The 11,097-nt window shown below is 30.6% G+C and overlaps 1 protein-coding gene across 2 annotated transcripts; it reads left to right on the top strand.

Moving 5' to 3' along the window:
• Positions 1-909: 909 nt before the first annotated feature.
• On the top strand, positions 910-6,784 carry LOC107164054 (carboxypeptidase Q-like). 2 transcript variants are annotated; one of them, XM_089220572.1, is made up of 7 exons: positions 910-1,078; positions 1,873-2,251; positions 2,359-2,509; positions 2,664-2,913; positions 5,486-5,726; positions 6,038-6,220; positions 6,333-6,784. In XM_089220572.1, the coding sequence occupies exons 2-7, from the start codon at positions 1,893-1,895 to the stop codon at positions 6,586-6,588; spliced, it is 1,440 nt and encodes a 479-aa protein (XP_089076698.1). In that variant the 5' UTR covers positions 910-1,078; positions 1,873-1,892; the 3' UTR covers positions 6,589-6,784. The 2 variants fall into 2 exon arrangements, with proteins under 2 accessions (XP_089076698.1, XP_089076699.1); XM_089220573.1 differs by having other exon boundaries at positions 2,359-2,461.
• Positions 6,785-11,097: the final 4,313 nt, after the last annotated feature.

The raw sequence follows: 11,097 nt of genomic DNA on the forward strand, positions 1-11,097 counted from the left end.
TAGGAATATTAGGATTCTTTATTATTAAGTAAAAATTCACTAAATGTATCCAATTAGCATAACTTAAACCATGTATTGTAAAATAAATGTAGTAGAATACTTATAAGTACCATCTACACATTAAGTCTTAACAGTATTTAAAGTACTGAGGATACACTTGGGCTATACATTATGATTTGCCGAGTAAGTTCACACCCAGGCACTTTAATAATATTATAATCTGTCGATAAGACTGTGGACGCACTCTGGCCATGAAAAGGTAAAAATTAAAAATCGTACGCACTCAGGAGTCTGTGTGAAGTATATTTGAAATAAATATAATAAATACATTATATTATAGAACATTTAATTCACTTATTACATTAAAAGTCGTTTTTTTATAATAATTATCTTAAGAAAAAAAATAGTTAAGTTTGTTTAAGATTATTTGTTACAAAAGATGAAAAATATACTATGATACATTTTTTACGTTTTCTAAAACACTCAAACGTCTTAGTATTGTATATTTTAATATTTGTATGACATAATAATATTATAATACAGTTATTTAAATAGGCACCTTTGAATTAATATTACTATAATAGGTATAATGTTATATGTAAAGATGAAACCAATAAGCAATGGAAATATTATTATTAATTATGGATACAAAATTATTTACAATATAGTCACGTATATTATATTTAAGATTTGACAGCGAGCCATATCCGATATTTTAGTTTCCTTTGTGCCCGTGTTTATCATCGACATAATAATAATATAACATCAAAATAATTGCATCATGATTCACCATTATTTTCTTTAAATAAATCATAATAGGTCTTTGTACTATGATCTCGCTTATCTTCTTCGCACGCTATACGTAACACAACAAGTCGTTGTTGTCTGACTGTTGAAAAATGTATATATAATCCACTTCAGTAGTTGATGTTGTACCGGCCCAGTAACATAATAACTGCCATCCGGTGCGGCGAAGCTTCAAGTTTTTCATATTATTGATTCCGTCGTGGACCACGCGTAAAAATCCACTACGGGGACTGTGGTTGTGCTTGAATTTAATTTTGTCATAATACTGCAGGTAGGTAGTTATAGAATATATTATATTTAAAAAATAAATTTAAATTAATTAAAATTAAATTTCAAACGCTCATAAAAATTTAATTTGAATTTCTGGTGGACATTTTTTTTTTTGTAATTAAGATTGACAAACTTGTAAGGAATCGTGTTTTAAATTTCCAAATCTTAGATTTAAAAAGAAATTTTCTTATGAATTTCTAGCTTAAAATAATTTACGGATTTTCGTGATTTTCACGTATTTTGTCAAAATTCAAACTTTGAATGCTTATAAAAAAAAAATGTGACTATATATTTCTTACATTTTTCAACTGCTATTGTAAAAATATGTTAGGAGCCTTGTATTTAATTTTCAAGCTTTTCTACCCAACAAATAAATTTTTATTGATATTAATTAAAAAAAAAATATATCTAATAATGATTAACAGTTGAATATGCCTGTAAATAGTTCAACTTAAGTCGAAATTTTTTAAAAATTGCATGGTGAATTGAATATAAAATTTTCGTTAAATCACTAATTTTTAGTTTGTCCCCATTATTTAGAAAAATATTAAGAATTTTTTACTTTTGACCCCCAAAGTACCAATTAAATTCACTTTCTGATCGAACGAGGTACTAAAGTCAAAAATCAAAGCACTTTTATTGCGCAAAAAAAAAAAAAACATACATCATAGTAAAATCAATACATTCCTCGCTCCGCTCAGAATCTAAAATGCACAATCATGTCGTGGTTGTGCAATAAGTTTAAAAGTGCATAGTCATATATGGGACTGAATATTATATTGTATTTTACGTTAGCTGCAAGTGGCGGTCGCCAAATGGCTCATCGTCGATTCCTGTCTTCCTGTTCAGTCACCATGGTTGTTTTGCTACTGGCCCTGATTGTCCCGCCGCTGACGGTAGCGTATTCCAATGAGTGCCATCTGGTCCGTTCTCTCAGCAACGAGATCGCCAGCTATCGTCCCGTTGTCGACCGTGTACTCTCGTACGTCCGGGATAAGCGTGGTTACAAGGGCAGGACATGGGCCGCCCTGTCTGAGTTCACAGATACGTTTGGCTCAAGGATGGCTGGCACGCCCAACCTTGAGAATTCAATCGACTACATGATGAACACCCTGAGAGCTGAAAACTTGGACAATGTGCACACCGAACGAGTCATGTTCACGGGATGGCAAAGGTATATAATATTATACACATTATATATAAGTCGTTAAATGTATCCAACGGTTTTTAATTCATAATACACTACTACAATAGATATTAACATAATATCCATGATATTAGACGTAAGGAGAACGCAGCGTTGGTGAGACCGAGATTCAAAAACCTGGTGATGTTGGGGTTGGGCGGTAGTGTCAGCACAGCTCCCGAAGGCATTAGGGCTGAGGTAATAGTGGTCACCTCGTTTGATGACCTCTCCAATAAATCGTCACAGGTATTATCTATAAACCTGTATATCAAATGTTCTATATTAACTAACGAGACGCTGTCTCTATATTAAAGTTTTTATTTGTTTTATCTGTAAAAAACTAAAAAATAACTAACGAAATATAATTATATTATATGCATCTTCATAATATATCTGGCAGGTAAATGGCAAAATCGTCGTGTATAATCAACCGTACGTGTCTTACTCTGAAACTGTTACATACAGAGCGATTGGAGCGAGTGAGGCATCCAAGTACGGTGCAGTGGCAACATTGATCAGATCCATCACTCCATTTTCGTTAAACACACCACATGCCGGCCAACAGAGTTACAGCGATGGCGTAAAAAAGATACCAACGGCCTGCATCACGGTCGAGGACGCCGAACTTTTGTACAGGATGTATAACCGAGGTCAGAAAGCGCCACATATAAATTATAAATATTATAAATAGGTGTCACTATTAAAAGGAAACTTTTTTTTATTGGTGTTGATGGTTGGTGGGCTTAAGAACAAAAAAAAATATTACCGTTTTATACAAATAATAGGATTGTCTTCTGTTGACTCAATAGGGCTTTAATTATTTATTATACTGTGTATTATACAGCAATGCAATTCCAATCACCTTGTTACCATTTTTGAGTTACCTATATCTGTAATTAGTTTTCTTAAGTATATACATACACATACATACACACCTAAACACACAACCTTCACACTAGTGCTCACAGGTTTTGCTCGTCGAACCTGTCCATTTCCTACTGAGTACAAGAAATATATACATACACAACGGGGCGGCCGTGGCACCCATTTCGCCCAAAATCAACCTTTCCCGTTTCGACCAAAGCCATTTTAGTCGTTTTCAAATTAAGTTGTCAATGGTTTTTAAATAATATAATACATATATCATTATATAACTTTTTATTATTATTATAACATTTTTAAAAAAGTACTGATTATTTTAAAATAATTTTGTATAGCATTTTTGATAAAATTAACCTTAAACGCATTTTTTGACGTGCTTTTTCTAAGTTTTTAGAGCATTTTTTACAATTCGTTCATAAAAACATGTCAATGAACAAAAATACTGCTGTGATTAACAAGATACCTACTTTTGTAAAACTGCCAACGATACTAATAATTGATTATATAGGACGACAAGTTTTCGTCGATAACAATTTTATCATAGCCAGGACTTTCCGCTCAAATTATCGACGTTATATAGGTATCTATTACAAGTTATCTCAGTTATTAGCAGCCAATTAGTACATCCAGAACTGCTATATTAAACTCGTAGTTGTAGTAAAAAATAATATTATAGTGTTTTTTGTATTATAACTATTAACTGTAATAATGTATAATTAAATATGATGTATTTCATAAAAACTCCTATGACTTTTTTTTAAAAATATCTAATAATAATAATAAAAGTTATATAATGATATATGTATTATATTTGTATGGGCCGGGAACGAACAATAATAGGCCGTGCGCCCGGTTACCAAAATACTTCGCGCTTAATAAGTATTATACTAACACACCGACCGACCTTTGTAAATTTGTGTTAGTTGTATATAGCTCAACTAGAATTGGTTGGGTTCGCCGCGCAAATACTAGTGAGCTATGTAATGTGGTGGTGTGTAAGTGTGTATATATGTTTGTGTGTATACTTAAATCTAAGACGAATAGGTAACTCTATAATAAATAATGGTAACTCAAATGCAAATATGGTATAAAATATGATATAATAATAAAATTAGCAAATTACGGCCCTTTTGGCCCAACAAGTAAAAAATGTATATAATAAACCAAAATGCCGGTTCGGCAAAACCAGGTATAAAAGGTGTATATAGATATGAAAAAAGTGCAATTATATAAAAAATCACACTAAAAGGTATAAAAAAACAAACGTGATAACTATATGGTCCTTATGACCGAATAGAATAAAATATTAGTATACAGGTATATGATAAATAATAAAAAGTAGTTAAGGCCCTTCTGGCTCAATAACACAATTATAATATATAAAAACAGCTGTTAGAGCTGAATGCTCGGGTAATTGATATAAAAAATACATAGCCCTTTTGGCTCAACAGAATAGATGTTACAATACTTAATAGTATAATAATAATAAATAAATAACAATAAACAATAACTCACGGCTTGTCGGTGCACTGCTGGCCAGCTACTACCTAAGCCTATATACACTAAATAAAATTCACACCCAATAAATATAATATAATTACAATGAAATTAATGATTAGTAATGTCGCACACGTATATAATATAAAGTAAAAGATATGGCGATTACGCGTATATAAATTCACGCAACAAATATAAAAGGCATAATAATATGACAAAAAATAATTATAAGTTAATAACAAGAAATAGCAATTCGTGCATAAAAAAGAATATATTATTCGCAACGGCCTAGCATCACGACGACGGACGGAGGAGAACAAAATTGCGGCGGCCGTGTTAAGCTGCGCGCACCGGTGAGCCGGCGGCAGTAGATAACGCGCCGATACTAGATTCGCATAATATTATATAATTCACAAGACACAAAATATAATTAAAACAAAATAAATATAAAAATAACGGCTGGTGCTCGCGAGTGTTTGTGTATGTGTGTGATTGTGTCGATCGGCTGTTCCTCCGTAACCGATAGTATTTTACTATATTATATTATATTAATTTATGGCGGCAACAATATTATTTAAAAACCATTGCCAATTTAATTTGAAAACGACTAAAATGGCTTTGGTCGAAAAGAGTATCGGGGCGAAACGGGAAAGGTTGATTTTGGGCGAAACGGGCTGCGCCCACACAACGCACATATCGACTGGCGAGTAGCGGTGTATCTTCGCGTGAAGTATTTTAATAACCGGGCATCACGAACTATTATTTAACGTACCCGACCGGTACGAACACATAATATATTGTGGTTACTTGATACCTTTTAACATAATATGTCATATATATTAGGCATCAAATTGGAGATTTTCTTGAAAATGGACTCAAAGTTCTTTACAAACGCTACATCCAGGAACACTGTTGCTGAAATCAAAGGCACGACAGATCCGGATAAAATAGTATTAGTATCGGGACACCTTGACAGTTGGGATGTAGGACAAGGTGCAATGGATGACGGTGGCGGCGCATTCGTAAGCTGGAATAGTCTCGTCCTACTGAAAAATCTTGGGCTTCAACCCAAGAGATCGATAAGGTAATACTATATGCTTGGGTAGTGTAAAAAACACAACAATATATGTTATAGATCCACGTTGGATTTAATGTTTTTGTTTTTTTTTTTTTTTTTTGCTTTATTCCTAGCCTAAATATTATCCAAATTCGAGTATTCGTGAAATAAATTGTATCAATAGTAGGTACTAGAAGTTAATTGCTTTATCATTGGAAAATAAAATCATAATTATAAAACGTTCCCATAAATTACCATGATTTTTATAGGGTTTTTTATTACATACAATATTACTATATTTTAATAGATTCTGATGATTCTTAACTCTTTGTATACAGATGTTTACTGTGGACAGCTGAAGAAGAAGGATATATAGGGGCATATGCGTACTTAAAAGGACATAAATCAGAACTAAAAAATTTTAATTTGGTCATTGAGTCAGACGAAGGGACGTTTAAACCGTATGGAATTGAGTTTCATGGTTCTGAAACATCATCGTGCATTATGGCCGAAGTGGCCAAGTAAATATGATATTAATGATTTTTTTTATCAGTACGATAAAATGGCATTAAAATGAAAATTTTATTGATTATGCATCAACTGATTTATTTTTTATTGATTTTATAATTTCAGATTGTTTGATTCTATCAATGCCACTTCCATGAAATTCAGCAAAAACAACGTTGGTTCAGATATCGAGGTATTTGAAAATATTAATATACCTGGTTTGAGTTTGTTAAATAGAAATGAAAAATACTTTTGGTACCACCATACAGAAGCCGATACAATGGCCGTTGAGGATCCAGATTCGTTAGACCTTAACACTGCAATGTTTGCGATTATATCGTACATCATCGCTGATTTATCTGTAGAATTACCAAAATCATAAATATTGTAAAATATTTATATTACGTATACTTGACGTGTATAAAATATTAAAATCAATATCGTTTTTTACAAATACAAAAATCTTAGGTAACGTTATGTTTAAAACTTAAAATCATATTAGTCGTTACGCATGTATAATCATACATAATATGATAATATATATTGTGTTGGACAAAAATAAAAAATTTTATATGATAGTTTGTCACTGCATTTATTGAATATATTTACAAATTTTTATTGATTCTATTATTTAAGTTGGTTTAAATTCAACCCTTTATTGTATTATATCCAAGTGAATTGTATAATTAAGTTTGTATGCATGAATGAAATATTTTTCATATTATTATGATGATTAAAATTAAAAATTTGCTTAATTGTAAAACCATTAAGAACTTCACAATGCATTTGTAAGAAATTGATTTTATAGTAATCTAACCTATAACATAGTTTAAAAAATTCACCGAATGTCCACCAGATTAGTGTAGGGTATTTATCCGAAGATTGGTGTTTCACAAATTTTTCACAGTACCTAAATGTCTTCTCCACCTTACTTTATCATTTGCCATATTTTTTAGGTCTCTGTAGGAAGCGACTCCTGCATCAACTGCATCCTGCATTATTTGGCTAATGTATCTCGCCCTAAGTCTTGCACTTCATCTTGTTTCTTCGATAATTTCTTCAATTATTGAATTATGCAATTCATCTTAATGCCTTAACGTGTGTTATATCATCTGCCATCTCCTTTTCTTTATGGTGTCTCTCAATGTTTGTTTTTCACCTATTGTCCTCATGATTTCTTCATTTTATCTTCTATCAGTCCAGCTTATTCTCTGCATCTTTCTTCAACACCACATCTCCAGAGCTTCTAACATAATATCTTTATCTTTTTTATTGATTATCCAGGTTTCACTTCCATGAAAGCTGTTTCTTTGTTACTACCTATGCTTATATTTGTTTGATGTAAGTATTTTTTCTTTTTTTTTTTAAGGAATGCATTCTTTGCTTAACCTATCCTGTTTTTATATTTCCTCGTATGAGTTCCCATCGTCTGTTATAATGCTGTCTAAATATTTAAAGTAGTTTATTTGGATAATTTCTTTGTTTTCTAATGTTATGTTTTTCTTGTAGCATACTAGAGCTTTGGTCTTTGCTGCGTTTATTTTTAGACTATATTCTTTGAATGTAATATTCATTTCATTTAATGCTGCTTGTAAGTCTTCCTCAGATGTTGCAAGAACGACTATATCATCAGCAAAGCGAAATTGTTATTTTTTATAACAACATTTTGTAAAGGTATGTCCAATTTATAATATCGAACCTAACCTAACCTAAGTGTTGATTGAAATAAATATAACTGTTTCAAAGGAGTTGGATAGTTTAAATTTTAAGCTATTTAAAATGTAATCCACGTAGTAAATAAAGTAAGTTTTTTCACTATGTTTTCATACTTAGTGGTTTCATATATTTTTTTGAGGAATAGTAATGCTTTTAATCGGCATCATAACAATATTAAACAACAAACCCCGTTCTTCGGAACCGTACGCACTAAATATTTTATATTGCCTAATATCTCTGCGATGTATGCTATGGGTTTCACATGGAACATCACACCGCAATTTCAATGAGACATTTTAAGGATGTTGTATATGCATATTTTCGTAAATGGATTGGGGACAAAGATTATTGTCTAGTTGTCTAATGTTATTAATAAGGATAGCATACAATAATTATCTTATTTTTGTAAAATAATAAGCGGACAATACTGAGATAGATATATCTAGACGGAGGACCAGAGCCCAAATTAGGGGGGGGCTAGGAGGGCTGCAGCCCCGGGCCCCTGTTGATATTTAATTATTAAAGTGGCATTTTGAAATAATTATATGATATAAATGGTTAGTGGTTACGTAGTTTCGTTAGTCACGTATCGTAATGGAATTTATTATTATTCTCTAATCAATAAAATAAACTATTAAGTTTTAAGATAAAGTTGGTCAAAAGCACTTTATATCGTTATGATTACAATTTATCTTAACATAGGTACATTTTGATGGTCAGTTTAGCATTATTAGTACAATCGGTACACTAGTATTCCGTCGACTGTCGTGATATTAAATTATTAAATTAGTTTTTAGTCGAGTTCGTGAGTTTTGTTCGTTACTAGTGTGTGCCAAAAACTATTGAAATTTAAAAATGTCTGATAAAAAAAGGATTTATCTCAGTGGTTATGCAAAACGAAAATTAAAGAAGGAGACCGAAGACGCAATAAGCAAGTTACCTAAATTAACTAATTTTTTTGAAACTATCAACAGTGCAAACAGAGTAGAAACTAATAAAAATAATAAAAATGATTTGGTTCTAATTAATAGTTATATTCATGTTGAAAATATGAATAATGATAGTAATAGTGTAATGCCTAAAACAATAGTGACATCAAAATCTGATAGTGTACATTTTTCTGAAAATAATATTGACAATGGTTCTACAGCAGAAAATGCAGTGATTGCAATTAATTTTAATTCGAATGTTCATACTATTGAACTTGATATTGAATTATATCAAGATCCGGGAATGTGGCCATTAGTGTTAAACAACACTTTTATAGAATTATGCTGCTTAAAAGGATCAGAATTTTTTCAGAATATGGATCCAAAAAAATTTCAATCATCCGAAAAAAAATTTAAAAATTTTAATCGCTCATTAAATATATCATTATTCGAATTAAAATTGCCCAATGGTGAAATACACTTACGTAAATGACTCATGTTTTCTGAACACACTGGCAACGTTTATTGTATTGTTTGTAAACTATTTAATAAGTCAAATAATTCAAGTTTTATTAATCTTGGTTTTAACAACTGGAAAAAATCTCACGAAAAAGTTAAAGAACACGAAAATAGTGCAATTCACCGTAAATCAATGTTAACTTGGTTAGATCGTGTAAACACTAAAAATCGTATAGACAAAACTATGGCGGAACAAATGTTGAGTGAAAAAAAGTATTGGGTTGAAGTGTTGCGCCGTGTAGTATCTGTTGTTAAATTTTTGGCTGTTCGTGGGTTAGCATTTGAGGGTAATGACTCGCGGTTGGGTTCTTCGAGTAATGGAAACCTCCGGGAGGACCATTGTAGAAATATAGTTTCCATTATACATACAAATAATATTAAGATATTGGGCAGCCCATTATAGATATATCTAAGACATAAATAATTTGAAGATAGTGTTTCCTAAAGTATGTATTATTAAAATGTGGTCGAAAAGGGAAAATAGTTTTAAAATGTTTAGACAAAAGAGACGTGAAGAAAAGCGAAAGGTCATTTTTGGGTGAAAAGAATAATGCCCGTTTTTCCATATTATTAAGAAAATTACTGTTAATTCAAAAAGTACAAGCTATAGATTCAATTTTCTAATAGAAATATCCCGCAAAATTAAAAATACAAACATTTTAGATTCTGAGCAGAGCGATGAATGTATTGAAGTTACCATGATGTGTGTTTTTTTTTTTTTTTTTTTTGTATCTGTCATCACGTTTTGGGGCAGTAAAAATGCTTCGATTTTTGACTTCAGTACCTCGTTCGATCAGAAAGTGAATCTAGTTGGTACTTTGGGGGGTCAAAAGTAAAAAATTCTTAATACTTTTCTAAATAATCGAGAAAAACAAACTAAAAATTAAGGGAAAAACGGGAAATTTTACGCACACTCATTTTTCGACAAAATCGATTTTGGTTTTTGATGTAACTTTAAAACGAATGACCATAGATACATAAAATTTTCACCGAATGTTTATATAAGTATATTCTATCCACCATGCAATTTTCAAAAAATTTCAACTTAAGTTGAACTATTCATAGGCATTTTAAATTTTCGATCATTATTATCTTTTTTTAAATTAATATCGATAAAAATTTATTCATTAGGCAGAAAAGCTTGAAAATTTAATACAAGGCTCTTAACATATTGTTACAATAGCAGTTGAAAAATAAAATAAATTCATCGTCACAATTTTTTTTTTATAAGCATTCAAAGTTTGAATTTTGACAAAATACGTAAAAATTACGGCAATGTTCAAATTATCTTAGATAGAAATTCATAAAAGTTTTTCTTTTTAATTCTAAGATTTGAAAATTTAATACAAGGCTTCTAACAACTTGTAACAATAGCAGTTAAAAAATATTAAAAATACGTAGGCACGATTTTTTTTTATAAGCATTCAAAGTTTGAGTTTTGACAACATATTAAATAAAAATCACGAAAATTCACAAATTATTTTAAGCTAGAAATTCATAAAAAGTTTTCTTTTTAAATCTAAGATTTATAAATTGAATACAAGATTCCTTACAAGTTTGTCAATCTTTATCACAAATAAAAAGTCCACCGGAAATTCAAATTAAATTTTTATGAGCATTTGAAATTTAAATTTTTACAACATTGGTTTTTCACTGGATTTCACATTTTTTAGTGATTTTCTTATTTTGGTGTAACTCTAAAAGTTTAACACAAATGACCCCACATA

This window comes from Diuraphis noxia, unplaced genomic scaffold (genome assembly GCF_037042655.1).
Source record: "Diuraphis noxia isolate RWA-SAM2 unplaced genomic scaffold, SU_Dnox_SAM2 contig0002, whole genome shotgun sequence".
NCBI lineage: Eukaryota > Metazoa > Arthropoda > Insecta > Hemiptera > Aphididae > Diuraphis > Diuraphis noxia.

Coding starts and splice junctions, on each gene's coding strand:
- LOC107164054 (XM_089220572.1), top strand. CDS start 1,893: ATGGCTCATCGTCGATTCCTGTCTTCCTGTTCAGTCACCATGGTTGTT. Junction 2,252..2,358: donor ATGTTCACGGGATGGCAAAG/GTATATAATATT, acceptor CCATGATATTAG/ACGTAAGGAGAACGCAGCGT. Junction 6,221..6,332: donor ATTATGGCCGAAGTGGCCAA/GTAAATATGATA, acceptor TTATAATTTCAG/ATTGTTTGATTCTATCAATG.